The sequence below is a fragment of the Pleuronectes platessa genome, chromosome 3 (assembly GCF_947347685.1).
Source record: "Pleuronectes platessa chromosome 3, fPlePla1.1, whole genome shotgun sequence".
Classification (NCBI taxonomy): domain Eukaryota; kingdom Metazoa; phylum Chordata; class Actinopteri; order Pleuronectiformes; family Pleuronectidae; genus Pleuronectes; species Pleuronectes platessa.
The window spans coordinates 7480036-7507231 of NC_070628.1; the positions used below are offsets into that span (position 1 = coordinate 7480036).

At 45.0% G+C, this 27196-nt stretch overlaps 1 protein-coding gene across 1 annotated transcript; it reads left to right on the forward strand.

The window, feature by feature from the left end:
• Nucleotides 1–27196, forward strand: dchs2 (dachsous cadherin-related 2). The gene is made up of 20 exons (XM_053415525.1): nt 1–1749; nt 4127–4318; nt 4404–4635; nt 6452–6688; nt 8993–10021; nt 10111–10298; nt 10992–11091; nt 11176–11345; nt 11959–12793; nt 13282–13521; nt 16517–16651; nt 18196–18405; nt 18536–19396; nt 19477–19590; nt 20417–20628; nt 20727–20878; nt 21570–21700; nt 21807–22093; nt 22992–23133; nt 24603–27196. The coding sequence occupies exons 1-20, from the start codon at nt 1–3 to the stop codon at nt 27194–27196; spliced, it is 9810 nt and encodes a 3269-aa protein (XP_053271500.1).

A 27196-nucleotide genomic window follows, 5' to 3' on the forward strand; every position in this document is an offset into this window, starting at 1 on the left:
ATGTGCGAAGGAGGAATGGGCCGGGAGAGGACCACAGCGTCGCTCCTCCGCGCGCTCGTCCTGTGGCTGCTTTACGCACGGACGCTCGGGCAGGTGTTCAACCTGACGCTCTCCGTCAAAGAGGGTCTGCCCGCCAAGACCATCGTTGGAGATCTGGGAGCGGGGCTCAGCCGGCCGAGCACCGGCTTCTTCATCTCAGAGAGCAGAGACTCGTACGTGTTCAGGGACCTGGAGATAGACGCGGACACCGGGATCATCTCCACGGCTGTGGTGCTGGACAGAGAGAGCAGGGACAGGTACGAGTTTGTCGCAGCCACCCTCACAGGCGAGGTGATAAGAGTGAAGATTGAGGTGAAGGATGTGAACGACCACTCGCCCGTGTTTCCTAAAGAGGAGGTCGACTTGGAGATATCTGAGTCAAGCCCCCCGGGGAGTCGGTTTCAGCTTGAGGGGGCCACAGACGGGGATGAGGGTGAGTTTGGCACCCGGGGGTACCGGATCACAGAGAGCGAGATGGGGGAGTTGTTCCACCTGGATTATCGCAGCGGATCTGAGAAGCACATGAGCCTGGATCTCATCCTCGACATTAAACTGGACCGAGAAACGCAGGACTTCTACTCCCTGAGCATCGAGGCCTTCGATGGGGGCATCCCAGCCAGGACGGGCACCCTGCAGGTGAACATCCTCGTCCTGGATGAGAACGACAACCCACCCGTGTTCAACCAGACTGAATATCACGCCTCGGTGCGCGAGGACGCCGAGGTCACGTCTGCTGTTTGTCAGGTGCACGCCACTGACCTCGACCTGGGGGACAATGGCCGGATCACCTATGAGATCAACAGGCGTCAGAGTGACCCGAGCGAGGTGTTCTCCATCAACGAAACCACGGGGGTGGTGTACCTCAACAGGCCGCTGGACTTCGAGACTCAAGCTTTCCACGAGTTGATCGTCAGCGCCAGAGACAACGGGGCTCAGCCCGAGTCCAGCAGCACGTTCGTGGGGGTGAAGGTGGTCGACATCAACGACAACAGTCCCACCATCAGCATCTTGTTCCTCAGCGAGACGGGGGAGGCGCTGGTGTCCGAGGCAGCAGCAGTCGGGGACTACGTCGCCCGGATCTCAGTGTCAGACCCCGACCTGGAGGAGGAGGCTGGGGTCACTGTCACACTGGAGGGAGGTGACGGGAAGTTTGACCTGAAGCAGACAGATGATTTCCTGTACGCTCTGTGTGTCAATGCAGAGTTGGACAGGGAGGAACGTGACCTGTATGAGTTGAAGGTTCGAGCATCAGATTTTGGGAGCCCACCTCTGAGCAGTGAGACGGTGTTTCTCCTCAGGGTGGCCGACACCAACGACTGGCCCCCGACGTTTGACAAGGACGTGTACGTCCTCAGCATCTCAGAGGACGCTCCGCCGGGGAGCTCCCTGATCCAGATGCAGGCCCGAGATGCGGATGAAGGCCTCAACTCGGAGGTCAGATACTCCATCCTCAAGTCCAGCCAGGACAGTGTGGTCAGCATCCACCCGGAGTCAGGCCTGGTCACCACGGCTGCGGCGCTGGACAGGGAGACGCAGATGGAGGTGTGGTTCCTGGTGGCGGCGGTGGACGGAGGGGAGCCGGCTCTGTCCTCCACGGCCACAGTCACCGTCCTGGTGGAGGACGTCAACGACAACGAGCCGGTGTTCCAGCAGCAGCTGTACAACGTGTCCATACCAGAGCACGGGGCCATCGGAAGCTGCTTCTTACAAGTACGTTGTGTTGGAAGGATCAGTGCACACAGAGTAGACAACACATGTTACCTCACAAACCCTTTTAGCCTATATGTCACAAAATCTATTTATCAGACATTTCAGCCGTCATCACGATACATGTTTAAAGGATTAGTGTGGATTCAGTCTTATATTCTATGGCCTTAATTGTCAAAAATAGAATATATTAATATTTTCCAGAAATTGGATGAAGAAACGATCAGTTTTTATGGACAGATACATCTCATCCATCCAGGCAGTGAATCAGAGTATCCACTATAACAGATGTTTACAAACAGGGTGTCATAATCCCTCCAAGGTGTCATAATATATAAATCTGATGGGATGCAACACACACGTAGAAAATATTCTGTACCCGGGGGCCCTACATTGAAACAAACTAAATTGTCAGCCATTCTCGTGGCCCCTCTCTGCTCAGGGCCCGAGGCAGTTGCCCTCTTTGCCTGCCCTGTGCCATGGGTCACATGTTTGAGAACTATTGGTCCACACAGTCCTTTGGATAGTTTTGCTTTTCGTCTTGTTACTGCTGTCAGTTATATCAGTAAATCAACCGACCTGAATACACCCTGAATATTGAGGTGCAAAGTCTCAGCTGAGGACACTCAACATCTCGTACTGTCTCATTTCTGATGTCTCAAAAGACAAAAGTCGCCCTCAGTCGGTTTACACAAAAGCCAGCACTGTTCTAATGAATACACACACACACACACACACACACACACACACACACACACACACTCTGTCCAGTTCTGCGCTGTGGCCGTGATATGACAGATGTGAAGCCTGGCACCACGCTCCTGCTGCCTGGTACAGACTGAAGCACATTACAAAAGAAGTTGTGTTTATCAATGAGCTTATTGTAAACATAAGTGATATATGGGATTTCATTTTAAGGCCTAAATTTACTTAACTCTGCCAAGAAGGTTATGTTTTCACCTACTTGTTTGTTGGTTTATCTGTTAACAGGATTAGATTTGGACTCAGATGCAGATCAGGGGGCAGAGGAATGTTTTTGTTTCACTTTCTTTGACCATGTAACATAGGTCGTTGTGCATTTTGTGCATAGATAATAATGCACAAATCATGATTTGAAAAAATCAGGCAACACATTGAGTTCTGTAAAAAGCAGGAGGCCTCCATATACTGGAGGAGAATAACCCAACAGAGCACTAGTATCCTTTTAGAGGATAGGTTAGTGTAATATCCTCAATGTGAAATCGCTGTTTCACATTTGTTTAGGTAATTACAGCCATATATGAAAAATATAATAGTTGTCATAATAAATACTAGTTTAAGAGTAAAGGTATTTTATTTTATCTGTGCAAATTCAAAGGGAGAAAGTAGTCTCTTGAGAATTAACGAGTCCACCTTTTAGCTTCAAATTAACATGAAAACCATTATTAATAACTAACAGGATATTATCAGGATTACAAACAATACTCATAAACTCAGCTGAAGTTCTATGCTGACGACCCATGGCTGTTCAGACATGTATTAGATATGTATAAATAAGTAACGAGAACAGACTCCAGAGCGTCCCTGAGAACTTTATGTACTGAAAGTACTGTGAGTGTTGAGTGAGTTACACGTCTGATTGGACCTTGACCCTGAACCACTTCATAAAGGTGATATCGTCTTTATGGCTGAAGGTTTGTCTCTTGTCACGGACGCACCGACACATGAAAGCAGCTCCGTCCGGTCCGAGGCTTGTTTCATGTTTTCAACCAGTCACACTCACTCACCCTTTTATTATTTTATTATGTTGAACATGACTCAGCTACTATCAAGGATAAAACCAAACTACATTTACATCTCAAAGGGATGAATAACAAAAGCTTGATTCAATATGGTTCAAGGTTCACTGGAAAAATACCAAAACCATCAATTTTATTCTAAATAATCAATGAATTCAATTTAAATAAAAAAGCGCCAGCATTTACAAAATATGTTAACTTTACTATATGGATTGCCTGCAACTTTAATATGAATTATGATAAAGGGAAATACAAAAATTTCTTCTTGATTGTTGTTTGCATCACTTTACAAATAAAAACCTGCTCCAAGAGGAACAAATGACAAATGCACACGTTTTTTTATTATAATGATTATTTTGAAAAAGTTTGTAAAAAAGTTTTCTCATCAGACAAAGAGCCCTTTTATAAACGTTATTTATGCAGCACTTTTCAACACAAAGCTTCAAAATGCTTTACAAAGTTTTTAAAAGGACAGATTCAAATAAACAAGATTATAATCAAATAAGATCCCCAACTATAATTTATGATTCATAGTTCAATGAAATTGTTGTTGCGTAGAATCTTTAACAGTTGTTTTATTTGTGTCTTGTCTATCATCTCAGGTCGTGGCCACAGATGCAGACAGCCCTGACTTCGGCACCGTGCTCTACTCGTTGTCCGATGGTTTCGACAAACAGGACGAGCACCCGCTGTTCCAGATCCAACCTCAGACCGGAGAGCTGTGTGTGTCTCAGGACATCGACCGAGACACGGGACAGACGGTCCACGACATCCTGATCAAGGCTGAAGATCCAGTGAGGGTTTTTCCTACGGCTTTTCACATTTCTTTCTGATTCTGGAATTTCCAAACTTCTTTTCTCACCTTTTTCCCGTTTGCAGGACGGCCTGAGTGCTCAAACCTACGTGCACATTGAGATAGAGGACCTGAATGACAACGCTCCGGTGTTTAACCCTGATGAGTACACCGTGAGCATCAGCAGCCACGCCCAGCCGGGCACAGACATCCTCACCGTTATCGCTACTGACCGGGATTCTGGCAGCTTTGGACAGGTCACCTACAACATCCTCCCTGGGGACGTGTCCAGTTTGTTTGCACTGGATAAACAATCAGGTAGGAGTGCACGAGATGTTCAGGTACAGACACAAGAGGTTCAGTGAGACACGAGAGGTTCAGGTAGAGACACGAGAGGTTCAGGTACAGACACGAGAGGTTCAGGTACAGACACGAGAGGTTCAGGTACAGACACAAGACGTTCAGCTACAGACACGAGAGGTTCAGGTACAGACACGAGAGGTTCAGGTAGAGACACGAGAGGTTCAGGTACAGACACGAGAGTTTAAGGTACAGGCACGAGAGGTTCAGGTACAGACACGAGAAGTTCAGGTACAGACACGAGAGGTTCAGGTAGAGACACGAGAGGTTCAGGTACAGACACGAGAAGTTCAGGTACAGACACGAGAGGTTCAGGTACAGAGTGACACGAAAGGTTCAGGCAGGTACAGACACAAGATGTTCAGGTACATGCATGAGAGGCTCAGGTACAGACACAAGAGCTTCAGGTACAAACAAGAGAAGTTCAGATACAGATACAAGAGGTTGAGATGCTGACACGAGAGGTTCAGGTACAGACACGAGAGTTTAAGGTACAGGCATGAGAGGTTCAGGTACAGACACAAGAGGTTAAGGTACAGACACAAGATGTTCAGGTACAGACACAAGATGTTCAGGTACAGACACAAGATGTTCAGGTACAGGCATGAGAGGTTCAAGTACAGACAGGAAAGCTTCAGGTAGAGACACGCGAGCTCCAGGTACAGACACGAGAGCTCCAGGTACAGACACGAGAGCTCCAGGTACAGACACGAGAGCTCCAGGTACAGACACGAGAGCTCCAGGTACAGACACGAGAGCTCCAGGTACAGACACGAGAGCTTCAGGTACAGACACGAGAGCTCCAGGTACATTCAGCTGTTTTCAGAGTTGCAGTATCAGATCCTCGTCTGTGTGTGACGGACGGCGTCATGGTGCTCGGGGATAAACAGCTGCTTGCTCTGTGTAAGTCTCCATGATAGGATTGTTAGTGTCACTGCTCAGCAGGGGAGAGCAGAAAGCCCAAAGCTTTAGATCCCCATGAGGCCGAGTGTGAAATAAGATTAGAACTCAGACATAGTGTCATACTAAATACAATAATATATTGAGTTTCTATATCAGTAAAGTTTCGACTAAATACTCAATCAGAAGCTTTTGATTCAGAGCTTGTTTTAATATGAGAGTGTGAAGTAAACTGTACGACAAATGCTTGTCACATTCTTGAGCTTACAACACACACAAACAGTTGACTGATGCATTTGACTGTTGGAGCCATTTACTACAACTGTTATTTCGCCTTGAACAAGGTTCATTTAAAATCAGGCCTGGAAAACTCTTTTTCATGGTAAATAAAAAGAAAAAATGTAATATAAAAAAATGCAAATACCTGTATCTACATATTAATTGATATTATGAGTTCTCTATCTGTGTAGTGCAACGGTTTAAATTCTATTTTTATTTTTAAATCATAATCGTAGTGACATAATCGACGTAAACAGGCAATTTTTTTCCCCAAGTAATAAATTTAAGATTTTGTCTTAGAAACTAATACTTAGATTTTGGACTATTTCATTAGTGTATACAGTATTATAGTATTTAATATGATTTTTTTGTATTGAGCTCTCTGTACTTTATTTGAATTTACTTATTGCTCTTATTGCACGGCTGAGCCGACCAGTCCTTCTCATCCAACACTTTTCATCTTTTAAAATAACTATGACAAATAAAACTTGAAACTTGAACTTGATACAAAACTGAAAAAGAAGAAGCTGCAAGCAGTGTTTTCCTAGTGTCACTAGAAATTCAAGAGACTCACTTTCCTGGACTGTCTCTGCAGGAATGCTCTTCCTGACCTCCACGCTGACCCACCTCGGTGCCGCCAGCGTCAAACTCTCAATATCAGCGCAGGATGGGGGGGGTCTGACGTCTCTCAGACCTGCACTGGTCACCATCAACATCCTGCGCAGCGCTCAGGCTCCAGCCGTGTTCCAGAGGTCACGCTACTCCTTCACTGTGCCGGAGGACGCTCCGCCGGGGACGTCTGTGGGGACGGTGGCGGCCACACACCTGGCAGGTGAGAGAGTGTTTCCCATTTGCCCGTCTGAGAGGAGCTGAGTGTGATGTGGGGGCTGATGAGGAGGGTGACAGACCACAGATTGGTATAAGAGTAATCAGATTACTTTACACTATCGGTGAAAAGGTTCAAATCTCTCTGCATCTTCTTACAGGTAGTGACAATCACTAAACTACATGATACCTGCACCAAGATTTACCTTATTTGACACAACAGGTGTCACAGGTCAAATCAAATCAAGTTTATATACAAAGCACATAAAAAAATTATGTATTGGTTCATCTAAATACTTTGTCACGTAATCACCTTGAAATATAGGAAACAGAAGAAGTACAACACACACACACACACATTAAAGGGGGGGGGGGTGTTGGATGTGATGCACTATACAGTAAATACAGTAAATGATTTCAGACACAGCTGTAATCATTCTATTCTAACACCATGTTTTTATATGGATCCTCTAATACAAAACACATGGAAACAATATTGATGCATGAACATCTCCACTTACAAGAAATTATGTTTGAAGATGTTGGAGTTAAAGTGGATTTAAACCAGGACTGTGAGAGAGAGATTATTTTCTTAGTCTTGATGGAAATTAAATTGGCTTGTTTTTATTTACGAGAGGAAAGAAGAACAGGAAACTTTTTTGAATTCATGTTCAAAGTAATTCAAACAGCTGGTTTATGTATATATCTATATGCAGAGGGTAAATGTACCATAATTATATACTTATAACACAAATTTTCTTATGGACACAGTTCAGTTTAAAGAAAAATACACCGTTTAGGTTTAGTAGATGATTTCAAGAACCAGTGCGTCAACACAGAAATGTCGTATTTATCCGGACAGATGATCGTGATTCAAAACAATGGAGCGATCTTTGTCATTGTTGAAATCTCCCTCCAGACGTGAGGAGGCAAAGGCTGCAGTTTAATCTTCAATCCTCTTTAGCCACAAGAGCAGATGACAGGTGATAACGAGCCGGAGACAATATATTTTATCAGTATTGTTACAGGTCAAAGATGAAGTCGTAAACGTGGAGCGGTGAAGTATTTTATATCATTGTTCTTCTGAAGAGATCTGTTAGTATGTGACTATTTAAATGTGTTGGTTTCATGGGTGCAGTTATTTATTTTTAACACAATGAGCTACATTTTAATTTAAAACTGGATTTTAGGTTGCCTCTGCTTAATATTGAATTAAACCATGAATCCCTCTCTCTTCTGATGGTTTCCCAGGTTTCTGGGACTATCCCCTCATAGTCCACTTGTTTTGTGCCACTCACCCCCATGAACTCCCTTCAGCAGCCAAACCACTCCCCTGAACTAGACAGTTATTTAAGGTTGTCTAATCAATTAACAGATTAACACTTCAACTTAAAGCAGCAGCACTGGAACCTGTTGGACGGGGGGGCAGCGTTAAGCTCTCTGCTTGTCTCAGTTGTTACTGTTGAAGTGGCACAAACACTCGGAGGGATTAATGGGATCTTCGGACCAACTGTAATTACTTAATGTTGCTTACTGAGTGTGTGTGTGTGTGTGTGTGTGTGTGTGTGTGTGTGTTCATGTGAGGTTATGCTGCAAGTTAAACTGTTTCTCTGACACGTGACTGTGGATTTATACCAACACACAAGTGTGCATAAATAATGGAGATGTTATTTGGATCTGAGGCGAGTAACCGATATTAGACAAATGTTTGAGCTTGTTACTCTTTTCAACATGTCAACACCATATTAGGTACATTTTGGTTGGTTAGTTGTGTCTTGTTGGTTAATTTGTTGATTGGTTATGTTTAGTTGGTTGGTTTGTGGATATGTTGGTTTGTTGGTTGGGTTTTGTTGGTTAATTTGTTGCTTGGTTGGTTGCTTGTGTTGGTTGGTTTGTTGATTGGTTGTGTTTGGTTGTGTTTGGTTGGTTGGTTGCTTGTGTTTGGTTGATTTGTTTGTTGATTTGTTTGTTGATTTGTTGGCTATTTGGTTGTCTTTGGTTGGTTGGTTTGTTGATTGGTTGTGTTTGGTTGGTTGGTTTGTTGATTTGTTGTGTTTGGTTGATTTGTTGTGTTTGGTTGATTTGCTGTGTTTGGTTGGTTGGTGTGGTGGTTTGTTGGTTTGTTGGTTTGTTGTTTGGTTGTGTTTGGTTGGTTGGTTTGTTGATTGTTTGTGTTTGGTTGGTTGGTTTGTTGATTTGTTGTGTTTGGTTGATTTGTTGTGTTTGGTTGGTTGGTGTGGTGGTTTGTTGGTTTGTTGTTTGGTTGTGTTTGGTTGGTTGAAATCTGTATCTTTTATCTTTGCCTTCCCAGACGCTGAGGAATCTGTCTCCTACCGAATCTCTTCGGGCGATCCTTTGAGTTTGTTCTCAGTTCATCCAAAGTCCGGCCTGATCAGCAGCACCGAGCTTCTGGACCATGAGTCGCAGCCGTACGCCCTGCTGGTTCTTCAGTCCTACACCAACACGTCCCCCGTGTACAGCACCACTCAGGTCAACATCACGATCGCTGACATCAATGACAACGCTCCTGTCTTCCCCAAACTCAGTGACTCCATCACTGTGTCCCAGAACACTCTCCCAGGAACAGTGTTGTTCATCGCTCATGCACATGACCTGGACAGTGGAGCCAACGGGAGGGTGCAGTACTACCTGAAGAGCAACAGGAATGGTTTATTTGTTGTCGACCCCGACCGCGGGACGGTGACGTTAAACCAGAGTTTACAGGTGGATCATCAGCAGAGGTACAGCCTGGAAATCGTGGCGAGAGATGAAGGGGAGTTCTCCCTGAGCTCCACTCTGACTCTCACTGTCAATGTGGACCACTCGGCTGCTGAGGACAGCCTCGCCTTCGAGACGTTGGTCTACCAGGTGGAGATAGGCGAGGGATACCGTAAAGACTCCAGGGTCATCCAAGTGAGGGCGCACCGGACCCGGGGAGCTCACATGTCGAACTCCGGCCTCACCTACTCCTTGGAGGCAGAAGCTGGGTTCCCTCCTGCTCCATTTCGCGTTCATCCGAAGACGGGATGGTTGTATCTGTCCCTCAACCTGGACTACGAGACAGAATCCAAGTATCGTTTTCGTGTGATGGCCGTAGCCAATGACGCCTCGCTTGCGAACACCACAGTGACCGCCACTGTGATTGTGCTGGTGCTGGACATCAATGACAATGCTCCAGTGTTCAGCAGTGACGTCTACTTCTTCACTGTGTCAGAGGGGGCGTCGCCTCAAGGCCTGGTGGGAACAGTGAAAGCCGTGGATAAGGACTCTGGGAAAAACGCTCAGCTGTCCTACATCCTGCTCTCCGATGGGAAGTTCTTCCGCATCAACTCTAAAACTGGTAAAATGTTTGCACCAGGGACACGTTGGGGTCATGTTGTGTTTCCCTGTTCGGCCTCAAGTCACTCGTTCTTCCCTGCACCCATCCAGGCGAAATCATCAACTGGGTGGCGCTGGACCGGGAGCAGCACAGTCAGCACAGTCTGAAGGTGATGGTTACAGACCAGGGTCACCCTCGACTCAACGCCACGGCCAGCGTTCAGATCCTGGTCACCGACGTCAATGACAACGCTCCGCAGTTTACACACCTGCCTACGAGCAAGGAGCTCAACTTGCAGGTAGGAACGAGGCCTTTGGGGGTTTTCTTGTGGTTTTAGCACATCCATCTATTCATTATCTATACCACTCATCCTTTGAGGGACATGGGAGAGCTGAAGCCACAAGCCTGGACCACAATACCAAGAAAAAAACCTGTGGACAATTCAGAGTTTTATTATATGTTTACTCATACCATATATTCAAAAAGAAGTGAAATGTGCAGTTTTAGAAGGAGACATATCTTAAGTTCGCATAATAAGTATTAAGTATACGGGCAATAAGACTCTTATAAATACCAGAGCTAGTTATTTTTGGTAGTTTTTCTAATTCTTTCAAAGTTTTATCAAACAAAGTCATATTTCAAAAAGTATGGCCACTTGAAAAATATTGCGACAACCCATAACTTGACTTTTCCTGTCCAACGACATCATTTTAAATGCTAGATTACAATGTGTTTGTATTTGAATGACTCATTCTGAGCATTTACAACAGGATATGTTCATCAGATAAATGGATTCCTGTGCGTTTCTGGTGCCACGTTTCTACGCTGTGAGTCTGTGGCGGTAATGATATGAAGAACTGGAAAATACACAGACACTGATGATATAGAGTCATAAAAGACATCCGGCTCAAATCTACAGCTGTAAATGTTTGAAGAGATTTTTATGATTGTGAACTCGTGTATTTTTGCTCTACTAAATTCTTCTCTGCAGATTTGGGCCGATCTACCGACAGGATCCTTGGTGACAAACATGTTTGCCAAAGATTTAGACGCAGGAGAAAATGGAACAGTTTCCTTCTCATTGGTCACGGGTGAGTTCCTGAGTGATGTTTTCTTTACGGTACAGGACACGTGTGTTTTGATGCCGTTTATCATTGAGTTCCTTCTGTTTTCAGCTGGTTCTGAGGCTGATGAGCTCACACACTTTGAGATTGACAGTAAAAGTGGAGACATCAGAACCACAGAGCTTTTCAGCCACAGCACGGAACCGTTCTACACCATTAGAGTAACGGCCAGGGACGGTGGAGCCACGTTTCAGGAGGACACAGCTGTCATCCACGTGCAGGTACAATCTTGATCTGCTCCATACTGAGATCTATGATTTTCATTTAAAATGAAAGTCCTGCAACAATTATGATGCATTTGATATTTGACTTATATATGAGTCTTGACTTGTTAAGTGATATTTGATCCCTTCTCTCTATTATAATGAATTTGCTTTTGTTGCTCAGAGCTCCTTACAAAACTAATTTAATTGTATTTGATGAATTGCAGTTTTTTGGCTCATGAGACTTCACTATTGAAGGGAAACTATATAAATTGTCAAAATACTATTTGTTGCAAACTATAAGTTGCAAACTCCCCAAACTTGAACCTTAAACATCAAGAGCTTCGTCAGAGACATTTAAAAAATACACAGTAACACAATATTTGCACAGGAACCTGTGTCCTATAGTATTTATATCTTTTATATTATCTTTGCATTAAGGTTTTTGTATCATTTGAATTTTTTATATTTAGAACTCGGTATGACACTGTTTGGTGCGTACTGTATGTTCACAAGGTTTTACTCTGTTTTATGAGTCGTATGATTCACTTCATTGAATTCCTCTCCTGTGTTCTGCTCTGTGTAATACTGTGCAGACGGTGATATCTGAATGTGTGTGTTTCTCCTGCAGGTTCACGGGTTGGAGGCTCTGTTTGGACACGGCGATCACCAAATCATCCGGCGCTTCACTGTGAGAGAGGACGCAGAGCTGGCCAGCATCGTCGGCTCTGCCAGTGTTTCAGACGAAGGGAAGTTCCACTATTCCATCTCCGAGGGGGACGGGAGCGTCCACTTTGGCATCGACGGCTCCTCTGGCTACATATACGTCAACCAGCCGCTGGACTACGAGTCGGCCATGCAGTACCTCCTCATGGTTCGAGCCGAAGACGTTGGATCGGCTCCTGGAGCCAACGTGTCCGTGCTGGTCAGCGTGATGGTGGAGGACGTGAACGACCACACGCCCTGGTTCCGTGACAAGCTGGTGACGTTCGGTCTGAGGGAGGACGCCGCAGTCGGGTCACTGGCGTTTGCTTTCCACGCCAGAGACGCTGACGGGACCCTCCCTAACAGCGACCTCCGCTACGCTCTGACCTTTGACCCCGGTTCATCGTCACGCGTGCCCTTTAAGATCAACCCTCTCACAGGAAGCCTGACGGTGGCGGCACCTTTAGACAGAGAGACCAGCCCCAGCTTTGCCTTCACCGTCACAGCCACCGACCAGGCAGTGAGCAGGGAGGAGCGTAGACAGACGTCAGTCACGGCTCAGATCTTCCTGCTGGACGCCAACGACAACAGACCAGTGTTTGTGTCTGTGGACACGGCTCAGGTGATGGAGGATGCAGAGGTGGGGAGTCTGCTGCATCACTTTGTGGCCATCGATGGGGACAAAGGGGAAAATGGACTCGTCTCCTACTCGATCACAGCTGGAAACACGAATGGATTCTTCACACTAGAGGAGAAAACAGGTATTTTTTTGTTCAGTTAGATTAGTTTAGTAGTTATGATAAATAGTTCTGGCTGATGTATCTGTTTGTGTTGGTGGAAATGTCCTGAACATACTGCGAGTACAAATATAAAAAAATGAAGGGATCCTTAAAATAAGGTTTTTACATATGTGTTAATAGAAAACAACATATTGACATAGTATATAATAATATTGACATTCTTACTGAATCATATTGGTCCAACATAAGTTTAATAATTTTTTTTTTTAACCTAGGCATTGGCCCTGCAAGGTCCAAGATGGTTTAAAAGGGAAATTAAAATCTGGATTAATATGTTTAATCAAAGAACTGTCATATGATTTAGTTTACAACTCAAAAAAACTATTTAAATGTGCAGTACCTCTTTAAATATTACTTTTTTCTCTGTTAACTTCAGAAGTTTTTCTTATTGCCTGAATAAACAACAATACACATTAAAGTTAAAGTCCATCTTCTTCTGACTCCTCCAGGTCTTTTGTTCCTCTCGGCTCCTCTGGACTATGAGACCCAGCGCCTCCATCCCCTCACTGTCCGTGCCGTGGACCATGGCCTTCCACAGCTCTCCTCCACCCAGACCCTGACGGTGGAGGTGGGGGACGTGAACGACCAGCCGCCGGTCTTCAGTCAGAGCGTCTACAATGCCAGTGTGGCGGAGAACAGAGACCCCGGAGAACCAGTGGTCAGGGTGTCAGCCACAGACAAGGACTCAGGTAAAAGAAGAGTGGAATTCAATCAAGCCGCACACTTATAGAAATCAGTTCCCTAAATATACTGATTAGGTGTTATTGGAAAAAGATGAAGTGCAGTTTGTATATTGTAGCTGTGGCAGTGTGTGTCCTGTGTCCCTAGATGGCAGCACCAGCATGTGTCTGTAAACCCCTAGACTCACTGTACACATATAAGGTTATTTCTCTTTTATGCAGCTCTTAAACGTTTTAAATATTAAACCTGTTTCAACAAAAACTTGGTTAATTAAATGTTAAAAAAGAGAAAATAATTTTTCCTCAGTTAAACCAGTAGCAAAACATTCCCCTTCAAATAATGAGCTGAGCTGACCAGCCGGCCATGTTAGTGTTAAACTCCAGCGCTGCAGTGAATCAAGGTTATCATCTGTTTTGTTTCACTCCATTAGAAGTTTAATTCAAACCAAACATCTGCCCCTTTTCCTCAGGAGCTCCGTGTGTGTGTGCGCGCGTGTGTGTGCGTGCGTGTGCAGCAAATCTCATTCATCTGACCCCCAATCACATTCACAAATCTGCACATCAGGCCTGTTTATTTTAACACGTTGTGCACCGGGCCTCCGGAAAAATCCCATTTCATCTCGTGGTGTTGACAGTACTTGACTCCTTCTAGAAGCCGTGGGGTTGCGATGCTGGAGGGGGGGGGGGGGGGGGGGGGGGTGTCGACGTGAGCGAACATTCTTGGAGGTGAGAATTGTCCAACAACAGCAAGCACGCGGCTCCTCTGGGAGAATCGAAAAGGTCCCGTCTCGTTATGATTTCCATAATCCAAGCCATCTGTGCCAAGAGAGCGTCGTGTTTTCATCCGTCTCCTCGAATCGCCCGCTCTGGCAGCTCGGGCCGCTCACCCACCGCTCCCATTTGATTATCATTCAAACCCCCCCCCCCCCCTCCTAAAGATGACCATTGTTTGGTGCCTCTGTATCCAGCTTCCATGTGTTGGAGTCAGTCAGAGGAGATGTGCAATATCAGCGAGTGTGACAGCTAACCTCTGTCTTACACCGGGTTTCACTAAGTTGAGTAAATGTCCAGACGTTTAGAGGCATCTCTGCTCTTTAAGAAGGATTGTTCATTCTTTGGGGGTCAGAAGGAAACAGGCAATTTCGGGTATTTGAAGAGGAATTTTCATTTTACTATCACAGCAGACCTTTGTAAGACGCAGTACCGCTACAGTACTGCAGTTACACACAAGACTTGGGTGCGTTGATCAGCTTATTACCATCAGGGAGGTTGTGTTTCCACCCCTGTCCGTTTGTGTGTTTGTCGGCACGTTTAAACAGCAGAACAGATTTAAAGGAAGGATGAAACATGAGCCAAGAAAGAGGCCATTCAATTAAAGATAAATCAAGGGAGCGGATCCAGGATTTCTTGTTTCACTCTCTTTAACATTGACATGCAAATGATTTAGTGATACTCAACACATTATATTTGTAATTGTACCTTCAAAGTTATTTAAAACATGCAACCCACTTTTTCGGGCACAAAAGATCTTGGCATCTGTACGTGTTCACTCAACAAACGTTTTATTAAACTTATTAAAACAGTTAAACCTGACATATAACACAACAATTATTAATTTAGTCACATGACTTTTTCTTTAAAATGAAATGCACTGATGAAAACACTCAAATGAAGTTAAACACGCTGAAAAGAGCAAACTCTGGAGTGAATACCTCGGCCAAGACCCAACACTCTTCCCAAATGTATTCAAGCTGCACACACTCATCATCATCATCATTATCATCATCATCATCATCATCATCATCATCATCATCATCATCATCATCATCATCATCACCATCATCATCATCATCATCTTGCAATGTTAAAGAAAGTGAAACATAATTCCTGGATCCCGTCTTTGTGAGGATTCGCACCTGAAGATTCCTTCAGCAGTTTAGTTTAAATCCAGCTGACAAACAAACCAACACACAAAACATTTATCCCACAAGACACTTACAGGTTTCATAGGGGCTCAACACTTGTTGTGTAGAAAGTCTTTCTTCCCTTTCTTTCTGAACCACAGAATAAGAGCTTTCAAATGGTCTCACATCCATGAATACTGTATCTGTTCATTCTCCAGTTAGAGACACTGTAGAGATATTGTTGGGCTGCAGCAGCTAAACTAAACTAAACCTAACACAACTTTACCACCATGGTAACTTTTTCTTTCCATTGGTGGATGTGTGGCTTGAAGCCGAGGAGTGTTAGAGAAGCATGAGAGCAGCGGGGCTCAGATCCAGGTCAGCTCTGTCAGCTTCCAGAGGTGACACATTACGGTGTGGGATTTCTACCTCCTGGTTCTGTTTTCAATTTGACCGTCAGATAAGGTTTAAGGTCAGAAACATGAACCCGGCTGATGAGGTGCTAAACTGAACCTCTGGACCGGAGCTAATGTAAAGAAAAGAATAACACTCTTTATTGGTTCTGATTAAAAACATGCAAACATCATGAGAAACTTGTTTTGGTTCAGGAAACCCCTCGTATAGAATCCTTCCTCATGAACGTTGTATATTGTCTCATTTATAATTTATTAAGGTTTTATAATAAAGGATTTCTGGAATCAGCAAAATTTAGGCAGAAAACATCTCATACAGTTAATGACCACTTTACTACACCTTTACAACGTAATGCAAACAGCTGTTCTGCCTTAAAAGCTTCTGTCATATCTATTTTCTGTTTATTTGGCACTATTATAGAAAAGTGGTGTATGGGAGCACTGGTCTATGACCTGTTTGAAGCTGATGTGGTGAATTTGCTTTATGATGAGTAGATTTTTGTTAAAACCAACCGTAAGTAATCATCTTAGTTGTTGCTTCATCATATCAGATATATAGATGACAGTCACGTATCATAATGGTTCCTTAAGTTTCTAAATAGTTTTATCACCACTTCTTGTGTTCTTTAAGTTCAGTTTTTTGTTCTGTCACGAGTGTTAATTGGAGCTTCTGTGTCTGTCCCTCAGAGGAGAACGCCGTGGTGTGGTACAGCCTGCTGCCGGGTCCCGGCTACGAGCTCTTCGGCATCAACCCTTACACCGGCCTCATCACCACCACCTCCTACCTGGACAGGGAGCAGCAGCAGCACTACACTCTCAGGGGTGAGACACATGAACAAACACCCTCACAATTCATTTAGATCACATTGAAGGACCGACCTGACGTGCCTCTTTCTCACTACAATTTCACAATGAACCATGAATACTAAAATATTTTCTCTCTTCTCATGTGTTTCCCATATTTTTGATTTATTTATGGCCACCACCACAAAAATCAAGATTTACGGCCGCATATTGATTTATTTATATTTGTATTTTTTGAAGGGGTAAAATCTTATTACAACCACGTATCCAGATTGATTCGCTCACGTCCTCCTGGCTCCACTCTTCTTCTCACACACTCTCTCACTCACATGGTCTGTGCAGTCAGACTTTCTAAAAACAATATCATTCGGTCTTTGCAAACAGAAATGACGCACGTGTGCACGTAGGTTGGGTTTGAGGCCGGATGCACCCTGCACAGCTCGTCAGCGTATCACAGGGTCGACACGTAGAAACTAACAACCACTCACACATCACAACTCAAACCAACAGGCGAGATAGAGTCCTCGATTAACGTCACCTGCACGTGTCTGGACTGTGGGAGGCAGCCGGAGTACAGACACCACACAGACAGGCCCTGGTCCTACATCAGGTTTGAACCCAGAAGCTTCTGGCTGTGAGGCGACGGCGCTAACCAATAAAAACATTGAATATAAAATGAAAAAAGCAGCTTAAATGAAGGAAAGTTGTCGTCTTCAGTCTCCATCAAACTTTGACCTGCTGTGTTTCTGATTCTCTTGTTGCGCTTCACAGCCAAACTCATATCTGCCTCCTGCTACTCAGCAGATTGATTTACTCTGTGGAAACCAGTGGAGTTCCAGCCGGCTGGTGCTCAGTGTGTCTAACCTCCACCGACTGCACCGCTGCACCGAGTGTTTGCTTTCACTCTCTCGTGGGCATTCTCAGTAATTACATTCAAGCCACTCAGCCGTGTTTAGTGATGAACTGCTTTCAGATGTTTTTTATCATAATGTTTTTACAGTGCGCAGTGCGATGATCAATTCAATTTAATAAGAAGATGAAATACCAGGAAAAGACTGGACAAGTTCAAGTTGGGCCTGAAACACACAGGGCTTACTGGGAAACACAGAAATATGTGGGGATGATTTTCTCTGGCGGCGGATTGAATTTGGAAAGAAATAAAACACTGAGTTCTTTTCAATATTAAAGCTGTCGCAGGATACTTCATGTTGACAGTTTTTTATTTTCTTTATTTAAATCTTTATAGCTTTGAAAAATCGAATCTGACTATAATAATACTCTTGGCTTTATTATATACAGTTTATTACCAGTTTATTACCAGTGAAGGTATTTATATGTTTCTGAACGTTGTTAACATGCGAAACTAAGATGGTGAATATTGGTAGCAAAGCACCAAAATGCACTTGGACTAACGGAGTTCAGAGGTCAAAGGTCAAAGTGACCTTACAGCAGAACAAATAGAATAGAAAATTGATTCCTCGTGAGGATTAAAACGACCCCAATGTTTCCCTGCGATGTTCTGCTGGACGTCACTGTGTGAACGTGTGAATCCTTCTCCTCAGTTCAAGCTCGGGACAGCAGCACGCGGCCTCTGACGGGCACGGCCACGGTGCTGTGCTCTGTGCAGGACGACAACGACAACCCCCCCGAGTTCATGCACTCGTCCTTCCAGATCAGCCTGCCAGAGAACCTGCCCCCCGGGATCGTCCACACTGCCCAGGCCTCCGATCCCGACAACGGAGAAAATGGAACGATACACTACTCAATACAAGGTAAGGCACACGGGTATCTGCTCTGTGAGTTGTACTTTTTATAAGCATCGTCAAAGGGGAAAGAAACAAACTTATTTTAGCTGTGATAAACCAGATTTATCCTTTAATTTCTGTCTGTGATTCTGTTCAGGTGACGACTACAGAGGTCGCTTCACCATCAACAGTCACACGGGCGTCGTCAGCACCACGCAGCTCCTGGACCGTGAGGAAAAGCAGAACTACACACTCAACATACAGGCCCGGGACTACGGCCCCACCCCCCTCAGCTCCTCCACCCAGCTCCAGCTGCTGCTGCTGGACCAGAACGACAACATCCCCTCGTTCAGGAGCCAGAGTTACCACGCCTCCGTCAGCGAGGGCCTACCGGTCGGAGCTGAGGTCCTGCGAGTCGGCGCCGTCGACCCTGACGAGGGGGCCAACGGGGACATCACCTACTCGCTGACAGACGACAGCAGCCAGGGGGCGTTCTCTGTGGACGCCTCCACGGGAGTGATCCGCATCACCAGGGCTCTGGACCGAGAGAGCAGGGCTCAGTACACCCTCAGAGCCGTGGCCACGGACGGCTGCACCCAGGGGCCTCTGAGCTCCATGGCATCTGTGACCATTCAGGTGGAGGACGTGAACGACAACATGCCGGTGTGTGACCAGAATCCCATCAATGCCTGGGTCTCCATGAGGACTCTCCCGAACCAGATAGTCACCACCGTTACGGCAAGAGACGAGGACCAGGGTGAGAACGGGACGATACACTTCCTCTTGTCCGACGAAGAAAACCTGTTCGACATCCACGCTGAGTCGGGGGAGATCTCGCTGCGGAGACGAGTGAGAGCAGGTTTCTCCGGGAGGAAGCTGCAGGTTGAGGTTTCGGACCGAGGACGACCCGCTCTCACCTCCACCTGCTTGGTTTTCATCCACCTGAAGGGAGAACATGAAGGACTGCAGTTCACCAGCAAGGTGTACAACAGCACCGCCAAGGAGAACAGTAGAGCCGGTAGGTTCTTAACCAGCTTTATTCTTTCTGTTTCCACTCGATACCGTTAAAAACCTCATCAACTCTCTCTCTTCATCAAGGCACCTGGATTGCCAAAGTGGAAGCCAGCGACCAAACCAACAGCAGACAGAGGATCACCTACACCATATTCAGTGGCAACGAGAATCACGTCTTCTCCATTAACCGTCACACAGGTGAGAAACATGGGAAATGTGTGTCCCTAGTTTGCAGCATGATGAGTAGATTAAAATTCTTCTTGTGTTTTCGCAGGAATGTCCTGCTTTTACTTTTCAAGTTATGCTAATATATGGAAACTCTCTTTAACTCATTATTTTGCGCAAGAGTTTCCAGAGAATAAGTTGATTTCAAGTTGAACTAACAAAAACATTTTAGTGTCCTAGTTTCCATCTCTCTCTGCAACAATGCCCTTTTAACTTATCAGTTTGATCTGGATTGTTTGTGTACAAGTACTTCCTAAAGTATAATGATTTGTGCCTTCCTGATTTTATTATTTTAAAACGTTTTTTGGACGCTTGTTTTAGTGGACACAGACATTGTGATACAAACTGTTCTCCCAACACGGGGCTGAATTTGAGGGTTCCCACAACATCCTCAACCTTCTGTCAACACATATACTACTACTCATATTTACTGATGAAAAGTTACGGGATTGTATTTAAATATTAATGATGTAGTTTGGAATATACTAAAATGAAACTAGAATGCCGCTTATGAAAATGATTTGCGCAAGCTCAAAAATATTATTCCCCTAAACATTCATAAACTAGCTCTGATCTAGATCTACTCCAGGTTCTTCCCCGACTTGGTTCCACTGCATCCTTTCATAGAGTCTTGTGAAAATCGGTTCAGCAGTTGTTGAACAAACGCTAATCAAATCATAACCTGCTTGACCGAGTCATAACAATGTGCTGTATTTCAAAATAAACTTCCCACTTGGCCCTGACCCGCTCTGACTGTTGTTCTCTGGGGTTTCCCTCTCGCCCTCCCCCCCTGGTGCAGGGGAGATCCGGCTGCAGAAGGACAACTCCCTTGACTTCGAGGCGAGCCCTGAGATCCAGCTGGTGGTGCTGGCGGACAACGGGCTGCAGATGGCCCACTGCAGGGTCTCCGTCACCCTGCTGGACATCAACGACAACGCCCCTCTGTTTGAACACAGCGGCTACAGGACCGCTGTGTGGGAGGGGCAGGTGCACAACACCTACATCATGCAGGTATAACCTCAGTATAAAAGCCCCCTTCATCAGAAACGCCCAGCATATTGCTCTGATTGGATGTTCGGTCCCCTTCACACTATATTCCTATTGGACAGGTGTTTGCCTCTGATGCTGACAGTGGAGAGAACGGGCAGATTGAATACTCCATCTTGTCCGGGAACCTCAATGAAGCCTTCATCTTGGACTCGGTGCGAGGGATCCTTGCTACCAACGTTGTTCTGGACCGCGAGATCAATCCGTCATACAAGTACGCTGAAGACACACATTAATCAGTATGATGTGATCTTTTAAAGCATGTGTGACATTTCAGGAATGAGTTATATCAGTTTAGTAAAGGTTTAATTTACAAAGCAGAGTCAGCATCCCAGCCATCGCCTGTTTTCTTTAGTAGGTCGGTCAAATGGGATTTAAAAAAAAGTCTAATGATTATTTTTAGCCAAATAAAAACATGGGAGCTGTAGTTGGTAAATGATTATATAAGTTTTATTTTGTTTAGTTTATATTAGGGGATGCAGTGTGTGAATCCTACTTATGAGTAGATCACAAATCGTAAAAGTATAATGTTATAAGAATTAGAAAAATATAATAAAGTATTATAAAGCTCTCACAAGCAAATCAAATGTATAGTTATTTGGCCTCAATATGCAAATATAAAGTTTCAGTTTCATAATGACTGTGAATACTCAGACTCTCACATTTTCTGAGAAGGTAAAATCCAACTAATCAAATGTTCTCCTGCGTCATTCAAGCTTTTTAAAACATATTCATTATTCAGAGGAAATACTAATTGAATCAGTTGTTTCAGAATGTAGTTAAAATAAAGAAAGAAAGAAACGTACTGTAATTAGTATAATAAATAATATGGCTGGGTATAAGTTTGGTTTTATAAATCAACACACTATCAGTGCAATCAGTTGTTTGCTCCCTTTGTCTTGCAGGCTGGTTCTGCAGGCAGCAGACAGGGGGACCCCTCCACTCAGCAGCACCACCACCATCAGGGTGCAGGTGGTGGACGTCAACGACAACAGCCCGGCCATTCCCCCCATGGAGCCGGTGCTTATAGCCGAGAGTAAGAGCAAACCTCACAGCCCTTCACCCTTCAATGGTTTTAATGATACATGTTTACAATTTACGATGCTCCTGCTCCTCTATTGACAGTTTCTGTTCGTTTCTAGATCTGCCGGCAGGTTACATGGTCACACAGGTGACAGCGAACGACGTGGACCTGAGCTCAACTATCACCTACAGCTTCACAGACAACCTCAGCACCAGCAGTCCCTTTGCAATCGACCGGTACACGGGCGTGGTCACTCTGACTCGAGCGCTGGACCATGAGGAGCAGACAGAGTACACGCTGACAGTTTGGGCGTCCGACACCATCCACCAGACCACAGGGGAGGTCACAGTTCAAGTGCTTGACGTCAATGACAATGCTCCAGTCTTCACTCAGGTCTCCTACCAGGTACTGAGGGTTTATTCATCAGTAAAAAGTAAAGGACTTAGACAACGACTGGTTGGAGGCTCCAAGCCACAGATACAATTATACTATATGATAAAATGACAGGAGAAGCCACTTTCTAACAAGGGCTGATGTATCCTGGATTCATGTATGGTAGTTCATGTTAAATTAATTACTTTTTAATGCTATATTAAGTTGGTTAATAAGAATAACCTTCTGATTACCAGATTGTCCATCCATGAAAGAGGAATGTAAATTATCTTTCTGCATTTTTTTAACCGTTTCAAGAACTTTGATGGTTTATTAGATGGCGGAAGCTGTGACACTTTATTGATGTTTATTAGAAAGTGACATATTTATTAAAGAGGTATGTTGTCTCTAAATTAGTGAACTTATTCTAGATCATTTTGGAAGAGTAAGGTGAAAAACAAGCAGCAGAGGTTGAGATACCTTGACTTTTAGTCACTAGTATGGGTCAATCTCAGTTGCTGTCATGGAACAGATTGTTTTGCCTCTTAAATGCCACGGTTGTTATATTTTTTTCCAAACCTCACAACCCAAGATTATCCGGATGACATCATCACGATTATTTAATCAGACTCTGGAAAATTCCAGAGGCACTGAAGACATTATTAAAACCTCCTCATGACAAGCAATATGATAATTAGTTAATGAGTTAATTGATTAATGGATTTCCTTCCAGATAATTTGCAGTTCTTTTTCTAAGGATAAGTGAGCAACAGTCCATTAGTCTTCATGATAAATTTGATTTAAGACGAGTTAAATCGGAGGATGTTATTTACCAGACAAAAAGATTTTCCTAAAACCAGAAACCCTTAGGACACTGACATTTATCCGGATCCTGCTGCAGATGTGACCATCTCTTCTTTCTTTCTTCAAGGTGGAGCTGTCGGAGTTGGTCTCCGCAGACACGTTAGTTGCGTCGGTGTCGGCCACTGACAGAGACTCTGGACTCAATGGCGAGATCACCTACCGACTGCTTTCCTCTCCTTTACAGGGCTTCTACATCCAGCCAAACAATGGTAAGAATGTCTAAGCTGCCGGAAGATAAATCCTCCATAAGCTCTGATGTGAATTCCACTGATAGCAAATAGAAAGTAGGTGCAAAACATATAAAGGGAAAGTTCTTCTGTCAGAGACTTTAATTCAATCTTTACAAGTTTCCTGACTCAGGACTGTCTGCTGGTCTGATTTTCATATTTCATTGACTTATCCTCTGTATGAAAACCATTATGAATACAAAAGTTAAAGTGTCCTGGGCCAAACAAATGGGCAAAGAGAAAGTCTTTGCCGTGTTATGAGCAGCTCTGCAGACACAGTACAGTATCTGAGGAAACCGGGAGTTCTCCCTCCGCCGGTAGCAGTGTATGTCTCCGATGTTTATATTTTTTAAATCTAGGATAAAGTGCTTTAAATGAGTCATGCCTGTCCTATTATCTGGCTTTGAAAATATTCCCCAAAGCAAAGACAGAAGACAAGTCCTACAGAGCTGAATCCAAACAAGCAATCCTCAGCACCGGCCAGTCTTTTACACTCATGAGAGATTTCTGGACCTCTGCCACGTTTGAGCCTCAAGGTTTACTATCAGAGATATGTACTGTTTTGCGGTGAGGAGCACAAATGGACAGTGAAATCTGTATCCATGTGGACCGAGGCTCTCTTCGTACTATCCAGAAATGCAGAACCTTTCAGTTTTTCAGTGGTTTCACAAAGAACAAACTTTGCTGCCGCTTTAGAACAAAGCCTCAGAGTGAATAACGTCGTCCTGGAGAAAAGTTCAAGTGGCAATAATCAAGTGGAAAAATAAATTGGATGGACAAACACTTCATTTTCATCCAAGAAGGAATTTTTCTCTCTTAGGCTGCACATGGAATTCATTTGATTGTACTCCAGGAAATGATGTTGTGTTATTGCGTCAAATGAAAGCTGCAATTTTGATTTCATCATTAATATTTCTTCATAAAAGCAGATCTGTTTTAAAGTCGTTATTCTGGAGAGGAAAAAAAATCGGTATATTTGTTGAACCATAAATTCAAATGAGTTTGAGACGTTTACATCGTTCTTTCCTAAAGTCTCTTTTCCGACAAAAGCAGAAACTAATATCTGGTTAAAGGGGTTTTATATTTTACTTATTGATCATTGAGGTATCACGTTACAAAGTTATTAAGGCAAACTTGTATTTTCATATCAAGCTGACACAGAACATTAGCATTAAGCATTCATTTAGTGTCTCTGTTTCTGGGTTATTCCACCAACCCCTAGGAGAACAAGCTATGCTGCTAAATGCTCTAAGTTGTAACTACATTTTTGTCAAACCCCAAACAGCGTTGTCCAAATAACCTTTCTTACACATGGCCCACACTGCACAACAACAACATAGAGTCAATCGGTTCTTCACTACTAACAACATTATGAAGTCATTGGATCCATTTCTCATGTAAAAAATGATCAGTGAAACTAAGGACATTTACCCTTGATATATGTGTTCCAGGTTCGGTTTTCACCAACAGGCCCCTAAAGGCCATAACTCACAGCAACCTGATCCACCTTCTGGTCGAAGCAAGCGATGGAGGCGACCCCATCCGCTCCACTGTCACCTCCATAGACATACTGATTCTGGATACCAACGACCATGCCCCACTGTTCCACCAGGACATCTATACCCTCACTGTCCCAGAGGACACCCACACAGACACCACTCTCCTGACGCTGTCTGCAGACGACCAGGACTGGAGCCCCGAGAATACCCACATGGACTATACCATCATCAGGGGAAATGAGGAGAAGCGATTCTGCCTGGAAGTGAAAATGATTCAAGTAGAAAATCAGATGAAGAATTTGGGAAAACTTGTTCTGTGTAACCCGTTAGACCGTGAGACCACCGAGAGCTACGCACTGACTGTCAGTGTGTCCGACCGAGGACATCCTCCACTGAACAGCTCTGCCGTTATTATGGTGACTGTGACTGACTGCAATGACAATGCGCCTGTCTTTTCCAACATCGAGTACCACGCACATGTGAGCGAAACCAGCCAAGTCGGTACGAGGCTGGTGCAGGTCAGTGCTCAAGATCTTGACCTGGGAACCAACGGCCTGTTGCAGTATGACATTATCTCTGGGAACAGCAAAGGTCACCTCAAGCTTGACCCTCATTCTGGCCTTTTAGTTGTCAACCACTCCCTTGACTATGAGGAGGACTCAAAATACACCCTCACTATTAGAGCGTCTGACGGCGGCGACTCATCTGAAGAACACAACATTGCTTTTTCGGTCGTCTTCATCACAGTGCTGGATGAAAATGATAACACTCCATACTTTGTGTTCCCTACCATTAACTGCTCTGTGTTGGAGAACCTGCCGGCATATACCCACGCCTGTTCGGTCCTTGCCGTTGACAATGACCTGGGGCACTATGGCCAGCTCACCTACTCAATAACATCTTCTTGCTTCATGGACTATGGCAGCGGCAGCCCTGACAGGAAGGAGGCCTTTGCCATTGACCCCCTCACGGGCAACATTCTCACAAGACAAACCTTTGACTATGAGCGCGAGAGTGAGTATTGCTTTATAGTGGAGGCCAGGGACAAAGGCGACAGAGCAGCGACGGTGAGAGTGCAGGTGACCATCAGCGGAGTGGATGAGTTCAGTCCCGTCTTCACCCAGAAGCAGTACCACTTCCTGCTGCCTGAACATGTCCAGCACGGAGAGACGGTGGGTTACGTGATGGCGATGGACCACGATGGCGGGGTGGACGGGATGGTGCAGTACTCCCTGGTGAACTCCTCGCCGTTTTTCTCAATGAACAAAACAATTGGTGCAATCTTTGTGTCAGGTCCTGTGTTTCGCAGAAGAGGCCAGGCCGGTGAGGACATGGTGGAGCTGGTGGTATCTGCAAGTAGTCCCAGACTGGGCTCCAAGTCCACTACCTGCTTGGTGTTTGTCAATATCTCCAGCTCAGCAGAGGCACTGACCGGGGTTCCCCTGGATGCACACATGCTCAGTCTGAGTGTGTCACTAATCACTTTCCTCCTCGTTCTTTTAATTTTCGTGGCCCTGGTTCTTCGGTACAAGCTTAAAGAAACTGCAATAAAGAAGGCTGCTGCCATTGCCTCAAACTTGAACCAATGTACAGGCTCATTCAGCAGATCCAGCAGCCAAAGTATAATCTCTCTTCAAGAGATCAAACGCCCCAGTATTGTGGTGACTAAGAGCGACGTATCAAGCCCATACAATCAGTCTGAGTCCAGCGGTCGTGGGTCAGCAGAAGGAGAGACGGCTGAAGACCAGGAGATCAAATGGATTAATGACTACCCCTGTCGTAAAAGGGATGCATCTGTGAAAGGCATGAAGATCCCAGACTCGGCCTTACCTGGAGATAATATCTCCTGCCATTCGATCGAAGTAGGGCCAGAGCATATTTTATCAATTAATAAAAGTTTTGTCTCAGGATTAGCCAGCACAGAAAGCCTCCACCACTTCAGAGAAGAGGGAGGGGGTGAGGGGCTGCTGCCTGCAATCCTTAGGGTGAGGGATATGGAGGAGAACATGGGGACCAAAGGATACGCTGCCCTCTCTGAAGCCAATGGCCTAGCAGATTCTTACTCGTCCCTGCTGGGCCTAGAGGAGCAGATGCAGGGCAGCTACACCTGGGACTACCTACTGGACTGGGAACCAAACTACCAGACACTGGCGTCCGTCTTCAGCGATATCAGTATGCTCCCTGACGAGGAGCTTCAGGGTGGTCGAGAGGACTTTGCAGCGGAATCCAGCTGTCTCATGTACCCACCACCTTTAATAACCGGGGTGGCTCAGCCTGGCATCAGGACTGTACCTACACGAAAGCTGGGCCGTGTGCCAACCCTGAGCAGGAGGTCCTCCTGCCGCAGATATGCATATTCCCCCTTAGCCAGGAATACTGGACTTACACCTTCTGCCATGACACCGACTTTCTCTCCATCACTGTCATCTCTCACCATGAGGACCCCCAGTGCCTCACCAGTTGTCTCTGACACTGGGGTGGGGGGGATCAGACTTGATGCAGGGCCCCACACTGCAAGCCTATTGGAGGCAGAAATACAGGTGTAG

Coding starts and splice junctions, on each gene's coding strand:
- dchs2 (XM_053415525.1), top strand. CDS start 1: ATGTGCGAAGGAGGAATGGGCCGGGAGAGGACCACAGCGTCGCTCCTC. Junction 12,794..13,281: donor CACACTAGAGGAGAAAACAG/GTATTTTTTTGT, acceptor TGACTCCTCCAG/GTCTTTTGTTCCTCTCGGCT. Junction 13,522..16,516: donor AGCCACAGACAAGGACTCAG/GTAAAAGAAGAG, acceptor TCTGTCCCTCAG/AGGAGAACGCCGTGGTGTGG.